Consider the following 27,446-nt stretch of genomic DNA (forward strand, 5'->3'; position numbering starts at 1 on the left):
TCTCCTGTTTTCAAAATGTAGCTACTAGAGATGAGCGAGTACTGTTCGGATCAGCCAATCCGAACAGCACGCTCGCATAGAAATGAATGGACGTAGCCGGCACGCGGGGGGTTAAGCGGCCGGCCGCCATCAAAGCGGAAGTACCAGGTGCATCCATTCATTTCTATGGAGCGTGCTGTTCAGATCGGCTGATCCGAACAGTACTCGCTCATCTCTAGTAGCTTCCTGGTTTATAAGGGATAGCAGAATATAATAAATAATAATATATATATACTGGAGATATATATATCAGCCCCATAACACAGGTGACTACCTTTGAAAACAGGAGAAGAGGGAGAAGGCAGCAGCCCCTGGAGTTGGTTCTAATCCAAGGACCAAGAGAAACCAGATTGAACCTCCAAGGTCCAGGTTCAAAAATTGCTGGAGGAAATTAAATTTAACTCTGGACATCTCTTTTAAGAGTCACAATAAAGGAGTGTGCCATGCATGATGTACTTGTAGGTTTTTGTGGCATCTTTAGGTTTATAGATTTTCTTCAGGACAACAAAAGGAGCAGTTTTGCATTTATGTCGGAGTTGTTTTGTTACCCGATCAGGCACATATCATATCTTATGTTATCCGTCTGACCTGGCACCAGCTTTCAAAAATACCCCAAAGACAATTGAATTTGTTTGAACATGTGTTGTGTTTATTTTTCAAGAGACCCTTGTAGCCGAAATCCAGCAATGATACACATACACGTGTGCATCTAGAACTACAGTATATCATTGTCTGTACAGAACTGTATTCATGTAGGATTTATGGGTGATGTAACTGTATTCCGCCTTTTATAGTTTAGGAATCCGTTTGGTAAGTACGGCGATTGTCTCCGATCAGCTGGGTTTTCTCATTTGCATTTGTTGGTTGCATTACAATAGGCGTATAACCATCTAGGATGAAAATGACACACACATAGTTATTATTCAATCATTTTATGATTTTGTAAAGTGTAAATTCTAATGAAGAGAAAGTTCTGAACGAGAATAATTAAAGAGGTATTTTCTATACAGTATTAGGCTACATGTACATCTACAGATGAGAATTGGCACAGACGGCACACAATATCACGGACTCATTCACTTCATTAATGAGCCAGGCCACTAAAGAGACAGGAATAGGACCCTGCCCTGAGTTTTGACCCCGAGCTCATTGCCACCACCTTGCACATGTATTGGGCAATAAGAATAGTGTGGCAGTGTGCTAGTCATTAAAAACACATGTTCAAATTGTACTCAACATTCTCTGGAATCTTTCACAAAGAAAATAATATTTTCGAATTTTCATCAACAATTTTTTTTTTTTTTTTAGGATCCTCCACAATCCAACAATTATAGAGACCGCCCAACTCTTCCCCTACGACATAACATAGAATTTTCAATTATAAAATGGTCTTTTTTTTTTTCCCAAGAACATAAGCAGAGCTGTAAGGGAAAATGTCTATAGGGGAGCCAGGTTAATACAGATTTCTGGGAATAAAGTATTGATATCCTATTCTTAGGATAGATTATGTTTAACACGTCAGTGGGAGACTGACACACAATACCCCCCGCGTAGCCTCCTTACCAAGCACAGTTCCATATATTGTTCAGCAGCTGTTCTTGGTATTTCAGCTCAGTCCCATTCACTTGAATGGGATTGAGCTGAAAACAGGCTGAAGGAATGTGATGTCACATAGCCTGTCAAGTGGAAGTGGCACTGGTTTGGCTTTATTCCGAAATTATGCCACTAGGTTTCATGAAAACCAGGCATTGACCTATAAGAAGCTTCCTTCCAAAAGGTGGCGGTAGAGAAAGTTCCCCTTTTCCACCTTTGCAAATTTTTCTTTCCCTGAAATTAGTTGTAATAATGTGGTGCAATCAATAAATGTACATGTTGAGCCCTTGGGCCATTCTTATGAAACTTGAATGTGTACAAACAGACAGAAAGCCGAGCTTAGGGGGGCAGTCATGACAATACAGTATCCTAATATGCTTTTTTCTGCTCCTAAATAAGATATCATTGCGACAAACCTCTGAGAAATAGAATCTGGCAGACGCGTCATCGTGTATGTGATTACTTCTCTTTTACCATTATTGCTTTGTGAAATGAAATCTCAGTTTTGCACATGTACAGTATATTGCCTATGCCAATCTGTACTGAAGTCTAGGCCCTTTAATATTCATTTCTGAAGGGTTCTTTTTTCTAAGATATTTGTGGAATAATTTACTAAATTGCTTTCTTTAAATAGTATCAGCTTTTCCCCCCATCTCCTCCAGAATCAAATAGCTATGCAGTAGAAAACATTTTCTCATGGACTTACATGCATCTCCTTAGGATGGCAAGTGACGTATTAAAAATGGTGACATGAATAAATAATATGAAATGTAAATTATGTAATAATCTGGTTCCTCTGTCTATTGCATTGTGGAGATGAAATCAGGAGAATAAAAGCCCTTCACATATTACTGCTCGCACTTCAAACACTCAGATCTGAATTCTGTGAAAGGGACAGGACCAGCGTTATAGAAAGCAAAGAGTGGAAGAAACTAAAGCCCTCAGACTTTACTAGTATATGGTTGTTTAAAGCTGACCATACAGTAGATAAATGTTTGCCATTGCAAGTCGATGGGATGTATCCGGATTGGTCTAAGCCTATTCAAGGCATCCTAATGAGGTCAGAGATGTGTTTTAAGCTCACCCATGACTCCTTCTGGATTTTTGTTCTCATTAGGCTATGAATCCTTTAGTAAAGTTAATGCAATAAGTGAGATTTTTGGGTTTACCGAGGTTATGGAAGTGTTTCTGTAAGATAACCCTTATATATACACTAAGAGGAGCTTAGTCGCTGCTGAAGACACGTACCAATCTTACTTATCTGTTGGCAAGACTCCACGTTTTTTGTGTTCAAGCATGTACACACGTGGACAAAATTGTTGTTCCCCTCGTTTAATGAAAGAAAAACCCACAATGGTCACAGAAATAACTTGAATCTGACAAAAGTGATAATATATAAAAATTCGAAGAAAATTAACAAATGAAAGTCAGACATTGCTTTTCAACCATGCGTCAATAGAATCTAAAAAACCCCCCAAAAAACTCACGAAACAGGACTAGACAGAAATAATGGTTACTAGAGATGAGCAAACACTATTCGGAACAGCCGTTCGAACAGCACGCTCTCATAGAAATGAATGGATGTAGTCAGCATGCGGGGGGTTAAGCAACCGGCCGCCGGAAAAGTGTACGTGCCAGCTGCTTCCATTCATTTCTATGGGAGCGTGCTGTTCGGAACGGCTGATCCGAACAGTGTTCGCTCATCTCTAATGATTACCTTAACTTAATATTTTCTTGCATAACCTTGAGATTTCATTGTACCCTGCACAGATTCAAGTCACTCTGTGCCAGAAGCAGCAAAGCAGCCCCAGAACATAACAGAGACTCCTTCAGGTTTCACAGTAGGGACAGTGTTCTTTTCAAGATGTGCTTCATTTTTCAGTCTATGAATATAGAGCTGATGTACCTTGCTAAAAATTTTGATTTTTGTCTCATCTGTCCATAGGACATTCTCCCAGAAGCTTTGTGGCTTGTCAATATGTAGTTTGGCAAAATACTTTTGTCAGATTCAAGTTATTTCTGTGACCATTGACAGATTTTCTTTCATTAAACAAGGGGTACCAACAATTTTGTCCACGTGTGCATGTGGTGGTGGTCCTATAAACCAACTTATTCAGGGCTGGCTCCAGGTTTTTATGGGCCCTTGGGCGACAGAGCCTCAGTGGGCCCCCTTGTAAAGGAGGCGGGGGAGTCGAGACACTGTGCGTCGCAGATGAAGCGAGTGACGTCATGCAACGCCATACCTCCCAATTTTTAAAGAGAAGAAAGAGGAGCAAAATGTGCGCGCCGCGGCAAATTTGGCTCCACCCACTTTTGTTGATTCCACCCATTCTCATTCATTTATCATGTGCTCCCACACAGTACAATCCTCCTACAGTCACCCGTAAATTATATGCCCCCCCTCCATCTCTCCCCCAGTTTCATATACACCCTTCCTTTGCCCACAGTTTCATGTCCCCCCTCCATCTCTGTCCCCAGTTTCATCACGTTCTCCCCCTTCATCTGCCCACAGTTTCATGTCCCCCGTCTCTGCCCCAGTGTCATGCTGTTCTCTCCCCACTCCCTTCATCTGCCCCAGTGTCATGCCGTTCCCCCCCTCCCCTTCATTTGCCCCCCAGTTTCATTGGGCCCCCTCCATTTTTGTCCCTAGTTTCATGCCGTTCTCTCCCCACCACCTTCATGTTCTCCAGTGTCATGCCGTTCCCCCCCTCCCCTTCATTTGCCCCCCAGTTTCATGGGCCCCCTTCATTATGTTCCACCTTTATATTTAATACAAAACAAACACTTATACTCACCTTCCACCGATCCCCTGACACTCCTCTCTCCAGTCACATACGCGATTAAAGCAGGAGCTGTGAGATCAGCTCCTGCTTAGCTGCGGCCTGGCTTGCGTGTGTATACATGATGACGTCATCGCGCCTACACACGCAAGCCGGGCCGGAGCTTTAAAGTAGGAGCTGAACTCATAGCTCCTGCTTTAATCGCGTATGTATTCCAGCTCATCGGCGGACGGACGCCGATGAGCTGAAATCGTGACAGGCAAGTGCCGGGGGGCCCCCAGAGGCTCTGTGGGCCCCGGCACTTGCCCGACTATGCCGTGCGCTGACGCCGGCCCTGAACTTATTATGTACTCTTGGTAGTTCTAAAAACTTTAAATACTTACTTGAACACAATTTTGTATTTTTGCATCCATAACTTCACTGAAATGACTGAGTTCATTAAGATTTAATCCATCTCTTACAGATAGGACTTTGACCTATGAAGAAATTTCTGCCAATAAACTAGCACAAATTGTAGGCGACTTAATTACATTAACAAGATTTCATGCAAACCTTCAAGGAATTTGGCTGTTTCTATAAGATGCCCTAGGTCCAAAAGAGAAGTACTCAGACTCACGCTGTTCATTTTGGCACGTCTACAAAAATCTATGTAGAAAACTAGTTATGAAGAACTTCACAGGGTTAGACCCCATAAAGTAACTTTTACTTGTTTCTTTTATAAGTTTCTTACAGTATTCTTGTGCATCAAGGAAATATGTAGTAATGATTTAAACTGGACATACACATACAGTAATAAGCAATGGCGGTCGACAGCTATTGTGTCAGACACCCTCATACACCTGCACATAGGCCTGACTCTGCCGAGCAGTTGAGGGGTAAGGAAGTGGCAGAGGAGGGGGCAACATGGTGGCTCAGTGGTTAGCACTGCAGCCTTGCAGCGCTGAAGACCTGGGTTTGCATCCTGCCAGGAACAACATCTGCAAGGAATTTGTATGTTCTCCCCGTGTTCGCGTGGATTTCCTCCCATTCTACAAAGACATATTGATAGGGAGAAAAAATGAAATCCAACTACCCAATGCTCATAGCCCCAGACAGTGGTCCTCTGAGAATTGGAAGGCCTCTAAACACGTTAGGAGTTTGGCAAAACCCATCAAAATTGGAGAGTTTGGCTGATACAAGTCGAATGTGTATGGGCTGCTTTAGTCTTCTACGTTGTCAGTATAGGAGCTTTATAACATTCATAGGTTTGTTTTGAACACGAAGTAATAGGAAAGAATTAAGTAAAGAGATTTATCGGATCTAGGTAACTATACTCTTTATTTCTTTCAAATTCTCTTTTTATTGGAATATATATATATATTATATATTTCTCTAACATACAAAACCTATATCATCATCATGTATACATCTAAAATAACGTCTAAAGGAAAAGTAAACAAAAACTAAAGCCTCAATTTATCTAAAAAACAAAAACCCCACAAAATTCAATTTAAAGATACAATATTCATAATCACAAAAATATCCACCCACAGTTTCCACAGCTCCTGTTCAGACTTGTGTACCACTATTACAATCCGACACTAAAGCCTAAAGATCTGTCCCTTCTATCTGTCCTCTATTTCTTGCTGACTAGAGATGGGCAAATCTGTTTGTAATGAACTAGATTTGACCTGAATATTCCAAATTGTTCAGTTTTTAACAAAGCCAAACAAGTGGGGATTCGCTTTGTATGAACCACTGAATTAGATTTGGGTCTGAAGATGCCCCAGAGAATATAATAGATGGAGATTTAGGGAAGGTGACAGAAGAAAAAAAAAAAATTCATCCTCATCTTCTGCTACCTTTCCGCATCTAGAACTCTCCTGTGATGTCATGACGCTCGGTGTGCCACCCAATTACAGGCCTCAGCAGTGACCCTGAGTGCATATGACATCACAGGAGAATGCCAGGTGTCACCGAGGAGGCAGAGACAGAGCAAAGGACCCCGTGTGGAGGCCCAAAGAGGTAATGGAAGGAGAGTATGATACACACACACACATACACATATATGTTTTACACTTTGGAGATAACAATGCATTTTCAAATGTCAGCCTAGTAAACATAACTATTCTACTATTGGGAAGCAGAGGACATTTTGTTGAAAGATCACAAAGACTTCTGAGCACACAAATGTGCACTCAGAGTAAGCTCCTCACCCCTATTCAGAGATGGAATAAGTCTTATGGGATCTGCTTTCCTAATGCTAGTTTGTCCACCAGTAATCTAATTTTGAGGGTCATTCCACAATGACTCCCCACAATTAGCTGTTTTTAATAGAGGAACCTCTTCTGATCACTAGCTGCAGTGGTGACCTGTCCCTATTACTGACCGATTGAGTGGACATTTCCAGGCGTTTCCTGCTGTGTAGCGTTGGGAAGTAGAGACCAGCAGGGACCTGGTAAGTACCAGAATTGTATTGAACACTGTTAAATATATTTTTTTAACCCATTCTGCAACTTTGCTGTGTTGTATTCCAGAGGAAAACCCCTTAAACTTCAAAATACTATGTTATAATGAATAAATATGAATTTATGTGCTGTATGTATTTCATATAAGTTTCTTCACCTGATTCCATGTCTGTCTTGATCTGTTCTTCCAGGTCCTCGGGTGATACATAGTACTCATAATCTTCTCCTGCCGATGATTTTGGTTTACATTTTCCACAGCAGCAATTGCAGCAACAGCAGAGACAGCAGCAAAAGTAGCATCCAGTCAATAGTCCGCAGATGGCAAACAACCCCTGGAATAAAGAAGATGTACATTTCCACCGATTCTCTGATGTCCCATAGATATTTGAACAAATGAAAAGGGTTTTGCCATTACAGACACTTATCCCCTATTCTCAGGACAGGGGTACTTTAAATGTCAAAGGGTCTGAGGGTCTGAGCAATGGGACCCCCAGTGATCAGGAGAATGGAGAATGCAAGTCCCCCTGAATCCTCCCTGTGAAGGAGTGAAACTTACATGAGCAGCGCGCCATTCGCTTCCACAGGACTGCAATTTCCAACAGGCCACATCAATGAATGGAGCACCAAATTATCAAGTGCACCAGTGCTTCATTCACAGATAGGATTTAGAGGGATTGTGTTTCCTTAGTTCTCCCAGCAATCTTACACTTATCCCTTTTCCTGAGGACAGGCATCTGTAGTGGCACAATCTCTTTAAGGCTAGTGATTTGTGACTACAAATTGCAATGTGACAGAGATTTGCCATATCCTACTTCTACATAGCACCTAATGATACGGAATATGGCTGTGTGGCAACAAGTGAATTGCCATGATCACAACAGTTGGATTTCTGTGCGGACTTAGTCACCAGCATGTCACAGATATTACAAGTGTATGTATATAAACTAGAACGTCATATATACTCTCCCGTGTCCATTGACCTCCTATTGAGAGTATATAAGTATGACTTTAGCTTATTTACCTTCGCCCACCAACTAGATAGCATAAAGTACGTGTTGACATTTTCTTCTCCAAACTGTTCTGCAACGTACAATCCAAGTGACCCATACTTGTCATAGATATTCCTCTTGGTGGTGTCAGAGAGTATTGAATGAGCATTGTTGATCTCCTTAAATGTTTCGGCTGCTTGAGGATTGTCAGGATTTTTGTCTGGATGATGTCTGAGAGCCAGTTTTCTTTTACCAGGAGAAGACAGAAATGAAAGATCTGTTAGTATGTCAGCATAATGAGAGTCAATACAATTCATGTACACATTAAAAGAAGTAGTAGTAAGTAGAACTAGTAATAGTAGTAGTAGTAGTAGTATTTTTATTACGTATTTGCAGATACAACATGCTATTTTACGATTTTTTAAGTTACATATCCCCAAAGTTTTATTTAACAAACAGAATACCCTCCCCCCCCCCCCCCCCCCAATGGGATCTCCTGCGGTCTCTACCAACTTGCTCCTCAGACTTCAGCTAGCACAATAGCTAAAACTATATTAGATAAATTACAGACTTTGAAGGCTTTACCAAAGTCTGCAAATCTTTTCAAGCCTTCAACAGTAGATTCTTCACCAGATCATTATTATGGGAATAACACCTGCTCAGGTACGGCCAACCTTAAACTGCATGTAGCATTTTGGGGATGACAATACAAGTTCTACCTTTCACCTATTAGTTTTGCTTTGTGTGGCCATAGAGCGTTACATACCATATATGCTCGAATATAAGCCGAATTTTTCAGCACAGGCTGAATTCCAAGTGTGGGGGGGGGGGGGGGGTTGGAGTCCTCAAGCTCAGGGAAGGGGCAGACAGACAACCAAAACACCCCCTCCCCTTCCCCAGCACCCAGCAACTACTGCACCCAAAAACTCCGACCATTTTAATTTTTGAAATTTTCCAGTAGCTGCTGCATTTCCCACCTAGGCTTATACTCGAGTCAATACGTTTTCCCAGTTTTTTTGTGGTAAAATTAGGGGCCTCGGCTTATCTTCAGGTCAGCTTATACTCGAGTATATACGGTAAATGTAGGATTAAGACTGAAAGGAATCCAGTCAGTCATTTACTACGCACAAGACACCTTAGTTGTTAGACATTATGAGGCTTGGGTATCAGGACATTGTAAATCTATACAGACTTGGCATGACAAGTAGGTTTTATATACTTCAAGGGACTGCATATTAGCTTGTAATCTGTGAATTCTGTGAAGTTCAATTGTACAAAGGTCAACGGGATTATGGAAGGCCCTTTGCAAATGAAGTCCAGTCTGCTGCCAGTTTGTTATACAGAGGGGGGACATGCAGAACTATCTTTCATTACATGACAGAAGATAACTTCAGTCATGTGGTTTACATTAGTGTCAATGGAAATGGAGACAGAATCAGCCCAGAAATTACCATTCTCTGCAATATTTTAATGTCCGTTGCTGTCATCCTATGACGGACGACAGCAATAACCATTAGCAATGGTAGTGTGAACGCCCTCTAACATACAGTCTGTAGCCTTTGCCATGAGACAGGATTGCATTAGGTCAATAACCCTTGAATAGACAACTGTAAACCTACTCTAATGTGTTTATCCATTTCCCATTGCTTATACAGTCACAACATTCTATAACACTGTGCAGGGATAATCGTGTCAGTCTCTGTTCCCACTGCAGCTCGCAATCTAATATCCCTTTCCAGACAACACATACTTTAGTGCTAAATACACTGGATCCAATTAACCTCACAATGTTTTGGGAGTGCGGTAGGCACCCACAGTACCAAAAGAAACGTACTGTAAGCAAACATGGCAAAAACAAACGCCATGCTGAAGCTGTCCTTGGCTGGATCCCAGTGCTGTACCACCGCTGTGCTGACAATGTACTGGTTTACGGCCATCTCTGATTGTATATACTTATTTGCTGCAACGCACAGTGAATCTTGCATTCAATTAAAAGTGTTATTTCATAGTTATTGGTAACCTATTGTTAGAATTATATTTTAATTGGATGGTTAATAGGCATCAATGTGGCTGCCTTCAAAACACGAAGCGGCCGTTCATGTCACATCAATGTAAAATAAAATCAGATCATTTATCAGTTTGTGTGTTCTGTCCTATATAATCGGATAATTTTTTACTCAACATCGACTATGTAAACAGATGAGCATTCCTTGTCTTAGAATCTGTTAAACTGGTGATCAAAATGTAATGTGAACAGCTCCTAACTGTTGGCAAGTTATATAGAACCTCCATAAATTGGACATTGGTGGTATCCTGTAGACTACTATTACAGTATGCCACCGATGTATTGGACAACCCATTAAACAAACTTATCACTTCAATAGATCATAAGCCTAACAGCTCAGCTGATATATCTAAATCATACATCTACCAATATATACTGTGTTTTATACAGTGGTATACTGTAGGTTGGAGGTACACGTCTGGGAATACTCCAAAGAAGGAAGGAAGACTCCCACATGATACTCCCTTGCATAGAACTTAAAGGGGTATTCTTCTTTCTTAAATCTTCTTTCTTCCTGGTTTTTGCATCATTTGGTGGGTGGGGTTTCATATGCAACCTGCTGTTTAGCTCCACCCCAAAATTAGTTTGTAGCTCTGCCCACCGCATAGCGTGATCCTATGGGGCGGCTGAAGGGCCTGTGAGGTCATCACAGGTCCTTAAACAACACTATATGCACTATGAAGTACAGGCAGGAGCAACTCCATTCTGTGTTACATACAGAGACTGCCTGTCTCTGCCATAATGAACACAATTGAATTATCTAGCCTGATAACTGGGAGAACAGAATCCGAGTTCAGAAATGAAAGCAGCTCCTCTCCCCTATCTGATAGCAGGAAGCTAGGTCACATAGGTCACATGGTAACACAGGAATAGCTAGATACACAGGCTCACTCCCTGCACTTAGCCCCTCCTCCCCACCCCCCCCCCCCTGAGAGCAGCAGATACATCACTTGACTTTTGAGCAGATAAATCAGGGCTGTGGCCACAATGAATTGAATAAAGTAAGATAGTGGACAAACAAAGCAGTTTTGCTGAAGCAGTGTATTTAGGAAAAGTCTTACATCCACATTAACAAGCAGTATAGATAGGATCCTTGTGATGGGACAACCCCTTTAAATTGCAATATTTTTTTTTGTCTTATTCTATGATACTTAATTGTTTCATTACTTTTGTTTGTCTACCTATTTGTTGCCTCTCCAATGGATTAGAACTGCAGATTATGTTAATTGTTATTATGAATAGGGACTTGACTTTGACCGTCTGAACACTTGTTTGCATTTTATTAGAACAAAGCAATTTGGCCAATAATTGTAAGATAAAAATACATTTTTTAAAAATAAATCGTTAATAAATACATTTTATAAAATCATTGTTGCAGTATGCATAAAACATCTAGAGGAGTCCGGGTTTGAAATATTTGATCAGACGTAAAAGAAATTAAATAGGAAGAAAAAAAAAAGAACTTAATTAATGAGAGATTCTTAACACAGATGCATCCATGTCATCACAATTAATTCCAAATGAGACGGCATGCTGTAAAAAATACCAAACCAATTTACAATGATAGGATTCAACATAAATTAAGAGGTGAATTGGTACAAAACTACCCGAAATCTATTTCTTCTAATGGAAAAAAATAATCTGTGACAATATATTAGCATGCATTATCATAGTAATTAAACTTTTCAGAATGAATCAGCCAACTCACAAGTAGTTTCAGCCATTTCGCTCCAAAGTAATGCCGCTGAGATATCTGCTTAATTCATAAGTGCTGTCTAATATCCTCATAATGACTCATTATGCAAAGTCAACCAATAGTGTCAGTTTTAACAATGATTGCTATGTAAATATTTCACTGCTGTCTGTTATGTTAAATTCAATTTTCTTCAAAGTGAGTTTTTCATAATAGATTTCACCTTTAGCAAATAAATAATGAGCCGCTCATTGATTTAAGACATTTCAAAATAAACTTGTCAATGGAAATTATGCGGCCACTTAATAATGCAAGATGTTCTATGCCTGCCTATAAATAAGTGAAATACATAGAAATATTACCATTCGATTGTCATGCGCAATTTCAGGATTGCACGTTGTTTTAAGTAACCTGACCTAACCGACTTAAATTTTTCCTGATTTTGTATTTATTCTACAGTCTGGAGTCTGAATGTATATGTGTCACTTTAGAGGCTTGGGGTGGCTGCAGAAGTGAGGTGCCAAAGATGTCGGACAGAAAACTCAACATGGGGAAGAAAAGGAAAGAGAATGACACCAATCAGAGAAGACTTCACGTGTAGGTCAGGGAATTTTTAGTCTTCTTTTCTGACATGTCTGTTGTATGTTAGTTCATAGCTGGATACTAATACTTGTTAGAGATGAGCGAATAGTATTCGAAACTCTAGTTTCGAATATCTCGCTCCCATAGGAATGAATGAAAGCAGCCGAACACCAAGTGGTTAAGCGCCGGCCACATGCCGACTGCTTCCATTCATTCCTATGGAGCGAGGTATTCGAAACTAGAGTTTCGAATGCTATTCGCTCATCTCTAACACTTGTGTGTAGGAACACAGCCCTTCAACAAGAATAGACAGTTAACAGAAAGGTGGAGTTGAATATAGACCACGTGTGTCAGGGAATTGTGTTTATTGGCAAAGGAGAAGAACTGCATCTGTTACCCTTTCATCTACCATCGAGAAGCGGATAATTACTTTTCCAAAACAAAATCTTGAGAGATTTAAACTTTTAATTTATTTTCTTAATATTAGGATAATATTGTTTTGGTCTGGAAGAGGGATTGTAATTTTTCTAACAGACCATTTTACTGTATATTACAAAACATCTTATAGTTCTTGGCACCATGTACCACATGTGATTTTATTCAATGGTGGTCAGATTTATCAAACCATGTCTTTCTAATAAGGTAACAGAATATTATAATATATACAAATTATTATAGTAGTTTATTTCAAACTTAGCTATTCTATATCCCATTTTGCTGATGTAAGATATATTTAAAGGGGCTAGGCTATAAAGGCTTTAAGATGCAGATGACAAGCTGTACAAAATTGTATCCAACCAGAGGCGTAATTTGAGGGGGTGCAGTCACACCAGGGCCCAGAAGCCTTAGGTGCCAAACAGCACTGGCATTAGTATTTAGATTGCAGTTTCCATCTGGCCCATAAGACCCGGAGACCCACAGATTACCCTAACCACACTAAGGAGGATTCAACTCCTTAGCACCCGCACCATTACTATCAAGAATTCTCTGTAGTAATGAGGTAGGGGGCCCCCAGACAAAAGTCTGCACCTGGGCCCACAAGACTTTAGTTACACCCCTGTATCCAACTAATCAGTCTTTGTCAAGAAGTTGAAAAATGTATTGAACAAATTTGAAAATGGATACATTGGAAAGTGGTAAATTTGTCAAAGTGTTTAGTTTCCTTAAAGGAATTGTTCTAATATTTTTTCAGCTTAAATCATTCAAAAAAGTACTGTATATTGCGACTATGTAGTTTTTATTACACCCCCGTTGTACAGGCCAATCATTCAGAGCCTATGCGTTGAAATTCCATATGTAAACTTATAATTAAAAAAAATAATAATAATTTCCAGTATTCATAGGAATGCCTATATGGCAATGTAGTGGTTATTATGGCAGTAGTATTGTCATGGAAAAGTTTTTCCCACCTGTGGCCATCTTTACAAAAAGTGATTTAATAAATGAATTGGTAGGCATGCATCATGCTTCTTTCATAGATTATCATTCTGCGGCCAACGGTTGACATACATTAGAGGGCTCCTTCGCAAGAATAGTATTTGGACATCTTGCTCTTATATCTAAGTATAGAGCACATGGGGCACCATTATGTCTCATTAACATCCTGACAAAAATTATTAGTTCAATCTACCGTATATACTCGAGTATAAGCCAAATTTTTCAGCCCAGTTTTTGAGCTGAAAAAGCCCCTCTCGGCTTATACTCGAGTCAGTTAGGAGGGGGAGGGGGTATATGACCAGCCACAATATTAGTGTATAGAATCTCCTATAAAATAGTGCAAAAAAAAAAAAAAAAAGATTTAAAAAAAAAATTAAAAAAAATAAAAGTTCTAAATCCCTCCTTTCCCTAGAATACATACAAAAGTAGAAAATGACTGTGAAACACAAACACATTAGGTATCCCTGTGTCTGAGAGTGCCCGGTCTACTGAATATAGGGGATCTGCAGTGCTCCTGTTCCGTCTGGAAGGGGTTAATAGGAGCACTGCAGATTCCCTATATTCAGCCATACTGAATTCCAAGTGGGGGAAGAAAAACAGTCCTCAAGCTCAGGGAAGGGGCAGACAGACAACCAAAACACCCCTTCCCCAGCCATCAGCATCTACTGCACCCAAAGACTCCAACCATTTTAATTTTTCCAGTAGCTGCTGCATTTCTCCCCCTAGGCTTATACTCAAGTCAATAAGTTTTCCCAGTTTTTTTGTGGTAAAATTAGGGGCCTCGGCTTATATTCGGGTCGGCTTATACTCGAGTATATACGGTAATACTAGGAAAGTGATATTAAGGTGGGAGTGAGCCCTCCTTACCAACAGGGCCTGCGTAGGTTAAAGATATGATATGTTCTTCTGTGTCATAAAAATCCCTATTTTTATAAATTAAAAAAATAAATAAAACGACAGTATTGTATCATTTTATGCTGATACTTATCTATGAGGTTACCGGTAACTAAAGGGTTCACATGAAAATATTGTAAACATACGTATACAGTATATTTACTATGTATACAATTATAGGGGGTTGTGTATCTGCATACAAAATTTTACGTTAGGTCTTCGGAGGTTCATGTGAGACAGAGCCTTATTGAATGGATTGAAAGGTAACATTCTCCCACATTGCTGTGACTTTATTTAGATCGGTAATCTATCACATATCTCAATATATGTAAATGCTTCTGTTGATTTCAGATATTGCTTAACACGAGTAGCACAAGATGGATGCCTGTACTCACCACCTGAATAATTAGCACATCTTGCATGGTTATGGGTTAAAAAAAAGCTGGTTTGTACATCAAACATCTTAACAGAGGATTTGGGAAATGTTTACTACTTCCTACAAACTATTCCCCTACTTGCCCTCCATTGTATTACTCTGTTTATCCACATTGAGGACGATTTATCATGTCCTCTGTGGAAGAAAACTGTTGTACAAGCCATGAAAAAGTCACTTTTTTAGGAAATAAAAAGTTTGAATTTTTGAACATGTTCAGCCAATGCTGCAGGACTGCGTATATACTCGAGTATAAGCCAAATTTTTCAGCACAGTTTTTGTGCTGAAAAAGTCCCCCTCTGCTTATACTCGAGCCAAGCAAAAAAAAATAAAAAAATTATTATTTTTTTTTTTTTTGGGGGGGGGGGGGGGGTCTATGACCAGCCGCAATGGTAATGTATGGAATCTCCAATAAAATAGTGAAAAAAAAGAGGCTTGAAAAAGATAAAAAAAAATAAAGTAAATAAAACTTCTAAAGCCCTCCTTTCCCTAGAATACATATAAAAGTAGAAAATGACTGTGAAACACATTATACACATTAGGTATCCCTGTGTCTGAAAGTGCCCGGTCTACTGAATATTGGGTATCTGAGGTGCTCCTGTTCTGTCAGGAAGGGGTTAATAGGAGCACTGCAGATCCCCTATAGTCAGCCAGGCTGAATTCCAAGTGGGGGAAAAAACCTCAGTCCTCAAGCTCAGGGAAGGGGCAGACAGACAACCAAAACACCCCCTCCCCTTCCCTTCCCCAGCACCTACTGCACCCAAAAACTCCCACCATTTTAATTTTTGAAATTTTCCAGTAGCTGCTGCATTTCCCCCCTAGGCTTATACTCGAGTCAATAAGTTTCACATTTTCTTGTGGTAAAATTAGGGGCCTCGGCTTATATTCGGGTCGTCTTATACTCGAGTATATACAGTAACTACTGGAAAGATTTACTGCTTGTTCAGGCCGGGACATAAAAGCAATCTATTTTAGAACATGTAATTCCTATATGTAAGCCATTGTAAAGAATTTACCCACTGGTTCTAACATTTACAGAAAGTGAGAAGAAAGTTTCTGTCTTCAGGTATCTGCAGAGTGGTAATGAGACTTTGTAAATGATCCTGAATTATTTACTATACACGAACAAGCTCTGGCATCCTCTTTATTACTGCTGTGTTGTAATAGTTTCTACTTATTATTCCATAATAGTAATTGAAATTTGCATTTATATAAGAAATTCCTTCTAAGGGGGATTCAATTTGTTTTTCAATCACAAGTTTCTGCGTCTGCTTCTTTCTGCTTTGACGTGAATTCTACTACGACTGTCTCACCCAACAACTGTAAAACAATGTTATTTACTTCACATGTCAATAGTGTAATGTTATGGATTATTGTTGTGTACAATATTTATCGTACAAATGTTCTATTTGTGTATATACATGCAAAGAAGATGTCGTGAGAATAAAATGAAACTGTGTGTGAACGGCATGAGTAGAGATGAGCGAGTAGTATTCGATCGAGTAGGTATTTGATGGAATACTATGGTATTTGTACAGCATTCGGCCAATCAACGCTGGTTCTGCTGGAGGTTGGTCCCCCTCATTTAATGAAAGAAAAACCCACAATGGTCACAGAAATAAATAAATCTGACAAAAGTAATAAATAAAAATTTGATGAAAATGAAAGTCAGACATTGCCTTTCACTTCAACAGAATTTAAAAAAAAAAAAAAAAAAATGAAACCCATGGAACAGGCCTGGACAGAAATGATGGTACCCGTGAAAATAATGTGACCAAAGGAAGATGTTACATCAAGGTGTGTCCACCAATTAGCATCACAGGTGTCTACAATCTTGTATTTAGTCAGTGGCCTGTATATAGAGCTACAGATAATCGCTGTGCTGTTTGGTGCCATGGTGTGGACCACGCTCAACATGGACCAGAGGAAGCGAAGAAAAGAGCTGTCTTGGGAGCTTAGAAAGAAGGTAACAGTTATAAGACATCTCCAAGCAGCTTGAGGTTCCTGTGACTACAGTTGCACATATTATTCAGAGAATTACAATCCATCGGCCTGTGGCCAACCTCCATGGACATGGCGACAGGAGGAAAAGTAATGACAAATCAAAGAGATGGATAATACGAATGGTAACAAAAGAGCCCAGAAAAACTTCTAAAGAGATTAAAGGTGAACTTCAAGCTCAAGAAACATCAGTGTGAGATCGCACCATCCATCGATGTTTGAGCCAAAGTGGACTTCATGGGAGACGACCAAGGAGGACTGGAACTTGCCAAACTACATGTTGACAAGCCACAAAGCTTCTGGGAGAATGTCCTATGGACAGAGGAGAGAAAAACCACACTTTTTGGCAAGGCACACCAGCTCTATGTTCATAGACGCAAAAATGAAGCATATCTTAAAAAGAACATCGTCCCTACTGTGAAACATGGAGGAGGCTCTGTTATGTTCTGGGGCTGCTTTGCTGCATCTGGCACAGAGTGTCTTGAATCTGTGCAGGGTACAATGAAATCTCAATACTATCAAGGGATTCTAGAGACAAATGTGCTGCCCAGTGTCAGAAAGCTTGTTCTCAGTCGCATGTCATGGGTCTTGCAACAGGATAATGACCAAAAACACACAGCTAAAAAAAAACAAAACAAAAAAAAAAAACAAGAATGGCTAAGAGGAAAACATTGGACTATTGTGAAGTGACCTTCTATGAGCCCTGACCTAAATCCTATTGAGTATGTTTGGAAGGAGCTGAAACATGTTGTCTGGAAAAGACCCCCTTTAAACCCGAGACAACTGGGGCAGTTTGCGCATGAGGAGTGGGCCAAAATACCTGCTGAGAGGTGCAGAAGTCTCATTGACAGTTACAGGAATCGTGTGATTGCAGCGATCGCCTCATAAAGGTTGTGCAACAAAATATTAAGTTACGGGAACCATCATTTCTGTCCAGGCCTGTTTCATGTGGTTTATTTCTTTAAAAATTCTGTTGAAGTGAAAAGCAATGTCTGACTTTCATTTGTTCATTTTCATAGAATTTTTATTTATTATTACTTTTGTCAGATTCAAGTTATTTCTGTGACCATTGTGGGTTTTTCTTTGATTAAACGAGGAGTATCAACAATTTTGTCCACGTGTGTAAGTATTGATTACCTGTGTTTCAGATAAGGCATCACTATCAGATCAGTGGGGTCTGACACTCAGGAATCCTATAGATCAGCTGTTCCAACAATTTTGTCCACATGTGTATATGTAAGTGATATCAATATTGGATTGAAAAGGAGAAAACCAGGTAATTCAAAGAAGGCTCTAATACCCTATTGGACCACTTTTAACCTGGATAGAGTTGACCATATAGAATCCATATGGCATTCTATGGAATATTTGCCCACAGATGTTGCATCAGAGCCTGTAGACTCTGTACATTCATAGGTTGCTAAAGGTGGAATCACAGCTGGTTCCATAACTGGTCAGATGGCAATAAAGTCTATTGACCAGGCAGGCCAAGAAAGTGTTGCAATCTGGCAGAAACATTCCTGGGAAACCATTGCTGTGTGTCTGTGTGGGCACGCACATTATTCTGCTAGATGCCCTGCCATGACAGGCAACACACATGGCCGCAGGATGTTCTGGTATCACTACTAGAGGTCACTATCATGTGTGATGGCTCCCTAGATCACCACACCAGTAGATGGGGGTTGGGTCACTCCACAGTAAAAGCCATGATCGAAGTGCTCACCATGAAGCCTCCAAGCTCAAACTCCATCATCAGCGGGTCCCAAATAGAACAATATGCACAAATGAGCCATATCACCAGATAATAGCATATTGTCTGAGTCAAGTGTTTATGTTAAACATATTTTTAAGGTTTGTCTGTTAGGTCCATTTTAATTTTCCACATCACTATCTATATTTGTGAGGGAAAAAAATGCATTTTTCACACTGGCACTAGAATAAAAAAAAAAAAAAAAAAAAAAAGATGGTTTATGGGAAATCTGACTACAAGGTGCAACTATATGAATGAACAGTACTTTTATCTTAAGAGTGGTGAGACTATGGATGTGGAAATGGTTGATTTATTAATACGTTTAAGAGGGGATGGCATTTTTGAAAAATAATCATAATTTAGAATTTTGGGATGAGATGTTAATCTAGGGATTTATTCTGGCTGCCATATTTGTAGCTCCAGGACCATTTTGTCTTTTCTACAGCCATTTTTATTCATGGCCATCTGAATATAGTTCAATACTCAAGGTCCCACATAGTGAACTGCAGCCAAAAAAATGTTTTGATAATGCATTGCGTTTTTTCCCACAGTCTACAGAGTTTCTGATTCTATTATACTGTAGCTATACAGAAAATGCCTGCGATTCCGTGGCTATAATTGGCAAGGCAGAATCCCATCCACTTTGCAGGTACTGTTATTTGCAACGTGGGTCCAGGTGTTACACTGCATTCCTTGTGAGGCAAGTAAGTAAATTCTTAGTTTGTGTGCATTTCTGTGTTGGAAGCCAGACATATAGGCAAGCAGAGGGATTTGAGAGATTTTGACAAGGACAAAATTGTGATGACAAAATGTTAGCCTATTCAAAGGATAGTTTTCAAAGTTTTCTGATCAGTGGAGCGCTGATCCTTTGCCCCCCTGGATCATCTTTTTGAAAGGGGGGGGGGGAAAATCACACAGTTTGGATGGGGCAGAGCTATATGACTCTGCAATGCAACCACAGAAAGTACAAATTGACATAAAAAATAAAGAGGCTGCAGGCCTCACCATGGCCCCGCAGTCCATCCAAACATAGGACAGGTAGCGGTATATAATATAATATTTATGGCCTGTCCTAACATGACCCTTGATACCCCTCCACCACCAGCAATGATTGAAAAGTGTCAGAGCACACAGTGTGTGAAATTAGGAAGTAAGGCTCTGATCACACTGGCATATTGCTTATCAATTGATGTGGCATCTCCAGAAGATGGGTTACTTTTTGTGCACAAATGCCATAATTATATGTAGAATTTTTTAAAATCAAGGCATTCCTGCAAAGGGGCTTTATACCCGATATAAGACCACTTGCAAGTCTATATGTTTTCAGTGTTCTTGTGGTCTATATATTGCCAAAGCAACTAAACACATCCGTGACTGTATTGTAAAGCACATACCAGCTATTCATTACACTCACATGAAGCTTTGTCTTCCTTACCACTTCTAACAAGCCCTACAAACCATTTTGCGATTAACATTTGTGTGATTGAACACATTGCTCTACCTGGACAGGAGGTAATAGACTCTAGTTACTAGAACAATAGGAAGCATATTGCATCTACACATTACATACACGTGTTCCTAAGGGACCAGACTGAGAAAATTAGGTATGAAATCTTTCTCAAGCCAATTATTCTTGAATAAAAAAAATTGCAGAGGAGTTTATTTCAAATATATTGTATAAAGGTTAATAGCTGTTATGGTAATCTCTTCAGTGGTGTGCATCAATAAATCTTAGTGCATCTGACCGTGGTGCGGCCATAAGTTTCCATAAGTAATAAGTCACCTATGGTACTAAATGTCCTATATAGACTAAGAGTTTTCAATGACCCTGAATGATATCCAAGTCCGTATCCAATGTCATGAATCATTGTGTAGATTCACAGCACTGCCTAGTGGGCACCAAGCTTAGGTTGCTTCTCTTCTTGACTAGGCAGTAAGCAACTTGTGTCTCCTCCTAGAACATTTTTTTTTGGTTTGGGCACATTTTCACACCCATGCATCCAGTGGCGTAACTAAAGTGTTGTTGGCCCCGGTGCAATCTTTTGTTCGGGGCCCCCTACCTCATCCCTACAGCGAATTCTCGATAGTGATGGTTACGGGTACTAAGGAATTTAATCCTCCTTAGTTTGGTTAGGGTAATCTGTGGGTCTCCTTGGCTTATGGGCCAGATGGAAGCTGCAATCTCAATACTGATGTCAGTGCTTATGGGCCCCCTAAGGCTCCTGGGCCCAGGTGTGACTGCACCCTCTGCACCCCCTCAAGTTACGCCCTTGCATACTTCTCTTTTTCAAGTATTTGCCTTCTATTTACTAACTGGACTGTAATCCTAGATTTATTCTGTCATACCATTAACTAATTTATTGTTTACTGTATTAAGGACTGACTAACCAGGAATTGTTAGGAAAGAAATGTCAAAGACAACATGTCTGACATCAAGAGGTTTGGTTAGTAGAGACTCTTACTGATCACTACATACAGGATTAAGCTACATGCAACATGTTTTCTTCACACCCATTTGAGTCTATTAATGGTTCCGTGAAAAAAGACAAAAATAGGATGTCCCATTTTCTTGTGTCTGTTAAAACGAGGCGTCAAACATGTGAATAGACCCATTGAAAAACAGACAGCCATATGAAGAGTCCATAGTGATATGCAGGCTATAGAATTTATAGGAGTCTGTTGCTTGACTTACCTCTCCTGTGAGACAAGAAGCAGATACTAGCGAAACGGGCTGAGCACGTCTGCTACTTTACTCTAGCAACCAGTATGGGCAACTGCACCACCCACCAATGGAATCAATCAAGTATACCAAAAGATATCCACAAAAAAATACTGACGATAAGTTCACACTATAATGGGGTCTGTCGGGTTTCAGCCTGAAAAAATTTGGAGAGGAAAGTCGGAATGGGGGAAGGAATTCGCAAACGGTCACCCCATGCTTTAGATAAAATAATCGCAAACCTAAACCACAAAAACCATATTATGTTTCAGAGAAAAAAATAAAAAGGGAAGGATAGACCTTCGATCTTCAATAACTAGGTCAAAAATACTTTTTTTTTGTAGAGTAGAGATCCATAGTTACAATAAAAGTTAATAAAAACAAGATTGTTTAAAAATGACATGCCATAATTCACAATGTCCAAAGTCAGATTGTGGTCTTACAGTATGGTGGCTCAGTGGTTAGCACTACAGCTTTGCAGTGCTGGAGTCCTGGGTTCGAATCCTGCCAAGGACAACATCTGCAAGGAGTTTGTATGTTCTCCCCACATTTGCGTGGGTGCCTCCCATACTCCATAGGGAGAGAAAAATGTAATGGACCTGGTCAATAATCTACCACCAACTGACTGTCAAGTTGGAATCATTGGTACACATCAAAATCTTACGTGTATGACCACCTTGTGAGTGGAGATACCCAATGCATCTTGTTCAACTTACATGCGTCACCTTAAAACTCAAAGACTCGCTCTTTCAGGACATCCCATCCCCAGACTCGCATCTATGTAACCTTTATGACCTATCTGATTGAGGTTTCCAGGATCTTGTCATTGGAACACTAGAAAATATACTGTAAAGAGCGTTCATAAAAGTGAATTGTTGCTATCCAATAAACTGCTGTCGTGTCACCAATGCAGGATATAGAACGTGAAATGCTGATCAACGTTAATAATGCAGATTAACTCCTGTAAGATCATCACGACCCTTACTTGACAGTAAAAATTCAACTCAAGATGGTTAGCGCTATACCATCTGTTAAAAATCTGCCTGAAATGTTCTGTGTATGAATAAAACTAATAGTGGTTAAACAAATTATTTTCTCAGTAAAGTAACAGAAGGAAAATAAAGCAAATTATGGGAAAGTGGTTTATACACTCGGAGGATTTGTTATCCAGCAATATTTAATCTAAGCAGGGTCTGTCTGCCGCTGTCACTTCTATTCTCATTGGGTTTCACAACAAACCTTAGTCTAAGGAATATGAATTGGTCAATTAGACTTATGTAAAAACCTGCTGTAGCATATGCAGATATTAATCAGTAGTGATAATCTGTATATATACAGTATATATATTATATATTTATTATTATTAATGGAAATGACGGCTTCCCGATTCACTTGTGGAAAATACTCCAATAAAGAACACCATTCATTATGGAAAATGCCATTTATTTACCGAATGGGTAGCTTTTTTCCTTGCATGTTCACCATGACAAATGACTTGGGTTAACCACATTTTATATATCCTAATTTACTGCACTTATAAGGGGGCATCTATAAATCCAGTTTCACATGGACTGGGAAACTCAATCTGGGTATTGGATGGATTTACCAGCCGGAACTCGACTCCGCTGAACTGAACTCAACATAACGGTTCAGCTCAATTGCGTTCAGGCTGGTAAATCCAGCTTATACATGGACCAAGTTTCCCAGCCTGAACTTAGTCAAGTGAAACCAGCCTAAATTGTCCATAAAGGGCTAAGTAAGTGTGTGCTGAGAGTTCCCAATATAAGGTCAACTGAGTAACTGTATAAAGTATCTGACATATGGCCAAGAATTACATCTGGGAGAAATATTGAACCTTATCTAACCAACCAGCCTTGCTTTTGCAAATTCTTGAGAACACTTCCAATAAGGCAGAGAGCTGGCAAATAGCGGCTCACAATATTCTACCAAAATATTCTATTTAGCTGGCCCAAACTGGTTCTTGGAGTTGTAGAGCAGGAAATCTTGTACCCATTACATTAACCCTTCATGGAAATGTATATGAAGTTTTTGTTAAAGAGGACCTTTCACCATCTAGGGCACATGCGGTTTATTACACCGCTGGAAAGCCATATTCAGCGCACTTTTCGGCTTTCCCGCGCTGTGCCCCCAGTGAACAGCTATTGGTGCCAGTACCATAGCTCTTCACTGTCAGAAGGGCATTTCTGACAATTAGGAACACCCTTCCTCACAGTAGCGTCTATTGCGCTATACTGTGAGAGGGGGCATTGCTTACCACCCAGCAATGACTGAGTGGTGAGGAATGCCCCCCCCAGTACTCGTCTATGGACGAGTACTATCAGGAGGGGAGCGAGGCGTTCTTCCCCGCTCTCATAGTACAGTGCAATAGACGCTACTGTGAGGAAGGGCATTTCTGACTGACTGTCAGAAACACCCTTCTGACAGTGAAGAGCTACGGTACTGGCACCCATAGCTCTTCGCCAGGGGCACAGAATGGGAAAGCCGATAGTGCGCTGAATTCAGCGCATTGTCTGCTTTCTAGCAGTATATAAAACCGCATGTGCCCCAGGAGGTGAAAGGTCCTCTTTAAAGTGTAACTAAACTTTCACACACCTTTTGATTTTGTAGCATAATTTGTGTCATTAATAATTTTTTTAATATACTTTATTAATGCATTTTGGCGCCATTCTGTGAAATCCTGTTCTGAAATATAGTTTCTGTTCTCTATGAATTATTTCCCGTTATTGACAGAGTACAAGGAAATACAAGTGTAAAGCCAGTTGCACATGACCATGTGCTAACCGGCTGCTGTGAGCTAATGGTCCAGGTGGCACACTGGGGGGGACATGCGGATGTCATCCATGTGTCCCTGTGCACTGGCGTGCTTCCACAGCCCCTTTCATTCAATGAATAGGAGCCAGAACCGGTAGTATAAAACTGAGAAGTGGAATATTTATATACAGCTGAATCCCAACTATGTATTCAGCTGGGGCAATCTCTGAAAATAAGAAATGTAGAACTGCAAAATCTCATCTTTCATATGACACTAGAACCATGGCTCTGTTTTACAAAGCCTGAGATATAAGTGTTTGAAGCGACCACATTTCCAACAAGGAAAGTATACAGAGGTAGAAGTAGATTTCAGTACAGAATTTAATGAAATGGCCGAAATCCTTGCCAATGCAATACCTTATATATTACAAAAATTATTAACACACATGCTGCAATAAAAAAATTGCTTTAAAGTTTAAGCAAACTTTAAATGTGTCTCATGTCTCTTGGCAAAGTCCTTTTAACCTTAAGAAATGTAATTTTCTTCCGATGACCATTGCATTGAGAGTCAATGAACAGATACATTGCACGCAGTGTATGGGCGTGAGTCAGAGTATAATATTCTATATTACAGCAGTTATTCTTTAAGAGGGCTATTCCATGTTCCATAAATGACATCTACTGCATCGATCTGTTCTCATGCCCAGACATTATATTACAAAACATTTTCATGTAACACTTTTACTGTATGCACAATTGTGAAAAGAGACTAGATCTTAATAGAAAAATTATTTATGATGGGGAGAAAATTTAATATTGATATATTTGAAATTACGGACAGTACAAGACAAAAGTACACCCCTAAGTGTCATGATGCTACTATATTGTTGTCTATGTGTTATTAGTGCGCAGCTCCAGTAATAATTCACCTGGTATCTCTGCACCCCTACCTGAAGGCAGAATACGATAGAGGACAGAATTTGGTATCTATGATACACAAGTATAAATGATTTGGTGCAGGAGCAAAAAGCAGAGTATATCCTGACAGGACTCCTAGGAGAGATAATGAGAGTCCTGATGGTCCCACCCACGCACAGTGATTAGATGTTTTCCCTATATCACTGTATATACACAGAATACTGTCAATCACCGTGTAAGGGGGGGGGGCAGTGGCGTAACTAGGAATGGCGGGGCCCCGTGGCGAACTTTTGACATGGCCCCCCCCCATCCCAACTGACGCCGAAGACCTCGACCGACCCCCTCCTCCGCACTCTATTATGTCCCTTACTTGCCCCTGCACACAGTATTAACCCCAATAGTGTCCCCTGCACACACTATTAACCCCAATAGTGTCCCCTGCACACAGTATTAACCCCAATAGTGTCCCCTGCACACACTATTAACCCCAATAGTGTCCCTTGCACACAGTATTAACCCCAATAGTGGCCCCTGCACACAGTATTAACCCCAATAGTGTCCCTTGCACACAGTATTAACCCCAATAGTGGCCCCTGTACACAGTATTAACCCCAATAGTGTCCCTTGCACACAGTATTAACCCCAATAGTGGCCCCTGCACACAGTATTAACCCCAATAGTGTCTCTTGCACACAGTATTAACCCCAATAGTGTCCCTTGCATACAGTATTAACCCCAATAGTGGCCCCTGCACACACTATTAACCCCAATAGTGGCCCCTGCACAAACTATTAACCCCAATAGTGGCCCCTGCACACACTATTAACCCCAATAGTGGCCCCTGCACACAGTATTACGTCCCACTGTGGACACCCATAAACAATTATTATACTCTGGGGTCTTTTCAGACCCCAGAGTATAATAATCGGAGACCCGGGGAATAAAAACATTAAAAAAAACAAACCACTGTTGCTTCTTACCTGTTCCCCGGCTCCTGTGCTGTGCTGTCTTTCTGTGCTCGCGTCCTTCGTTAATGACGTCGGACGTCACATGACCCGGGAAGCATGCCGGGTTCATGTGACGTCAGAGACGTCAGACAACAGTAGAACGGAGGCCTGGCAGGATCGCGGAGAGGTAAGTAACAGTGTTTTTTATGTTCCCTTACCTCTCCCGATCCGCCGGTCATTATACTCGGGGGTCTGCAAAGACCCCCGAGTATAATGATAGCCTTTGTGGGGCCCGCAGTGTCACTTGCCGATCCCGGCCCAGCCAGGATCGGCAAGTGAATAGGGCCCGTAACTGCCTATTGAAAAAAACCGCAGCGGTAGCGGCTGTCACCAGGCCCCCTAATGGCCCGGGCCCTGTGGCAGCTGCTACTGCTGCTACCACGGTAGTTACGCCACTGGGGGGGGGGCAATCCAGACTCTTACTCTAAGGCTGAGTTCACATGGGGTAAAAAAAAACAAAAAACACTCCCATTGAAATCAATGGGAGCCAGTTAGTTCTTCCAGTTAGTTTGTACAGCTCCCAGAAAGAAGCAGCAAGGTGCTCATTCTTCAGACAGATTCGCCTCGTGGCAGCCGCCTGAAGACACTCCCTACTCCCGACTAGGCCCATTCATTGGACCGGAATCTGAGTTGGCCTCCACGTCAAATTCTGGTCCAAAATACCCCGCGTGAACCCGGCCTTACTTGGAGTCCTGTCAGGATTTACTCTACTTTTTAATGACATCCAATACCAAGTCATGTAAACCTATATATTACAGAGTTCAGATTCTCTTCCCTGTAATATTCAGCTCTTAGATAGGGAAGTAGAAGTCAACTGATCATTTCCCTTTACATTTTATGTTACTGAAAATATATTGCAGAATTTCGAATAGATTTTAATACATTTAGAGATCTTAGAGATTCAGTAGTCTATTTGGCTTCCTATTGCTATCAGTTATTGTAATTATTATCAGTTAAAGCATTGCTTCAAGAGGAGGCCCTCTCCAAAACATAGAATCCAATGGAGCAAATATTTTTTTCTCACCGATTTTATATAAGTAAAAAAAGAGAAAGATATAATCTGTATAAAATGTAAGCTTTTTGGAGAGACAGTATGTGCTATACAGACCTGTAATATAGCTGTGTGCATCAGCCCTAAGCACTAACTATCCTAAACCAAAAGTCATCTTTACATTAACATAAATGCTAGTTTTTATTTTAAAAAAAAAATCACCACTTACCTGTAAGATTTCTTGATTTCATCATGAGTTGCCCCTTTTTCCAATCCAAGTATGAGATATAAGGCTTCTCCAGATGTGGACAAAGCTCGCTGCCTTGGTTCGGACAT

General features: G+C 40.4%; 1 protein-coding gene across 1 annotated transcript; it reads right to left on the bottom strand.

Moving 5' to 3' along the window:
* Positions 1-834: 834 nt before the first annotated feature.
* On the bottom strand, positions 835-27,446 carry DNAJC5B (DnaJ heat shock protein family (Hsp40) member C5 beta). Its single transcript, XM_075270479.1, has 4 exons — positions 27,340-27,446; positions 7,881-8,094; positions 7,017-7,191; positions 835-929 (listed from the first exon to the last, which is right to left on the bottom strand). Exons 1-4 carry the CDS (start codon positions 27,444-27,446, stop codon positions 835-837), a joined length of 591 nt encoding a protein of 196 aa, XP_075126580.1.

The sequence above is a fragment of the Leptodactylus fuscus genome, chromosome 4 (assembly GCF_031893055.1).
Source record: "Leptodactylus fuscus isolate aLepFus1 chromosome 4, aLepFus1.hap2, whole genome shotgun sequence".
Classification (NCBI taxonomy): Eukaryota; Metazoa; Chordata; class Amphibia; order Anura; family Leptodactylidae; genus Leptodactylus; species Leptodactylus fuscus.

Coding starts and splice junctions, on each gene's coding strand:
- DNAJC5B (XM_075270479.1), bottom strand. CDS start 27,446: ATGTCCGAACCAAGGCAGCGAGCTTTGTCCACATCTGGAGAAGCCTTA. Junction 7,192..7,880: donor TATCTAGTTGGTGGGCGAAG/GTAAATAAGCTA, acceptor TCTTTATTCCAG/GGGTTGTTTGCCATCTGCGG. Junction 930..7,016: donor CAAGACAGACATGGAATCAG/GTGAAGAAACTT, acceptor TTTTCATCCTAG/ATGGTTATACGCCTATTGTA.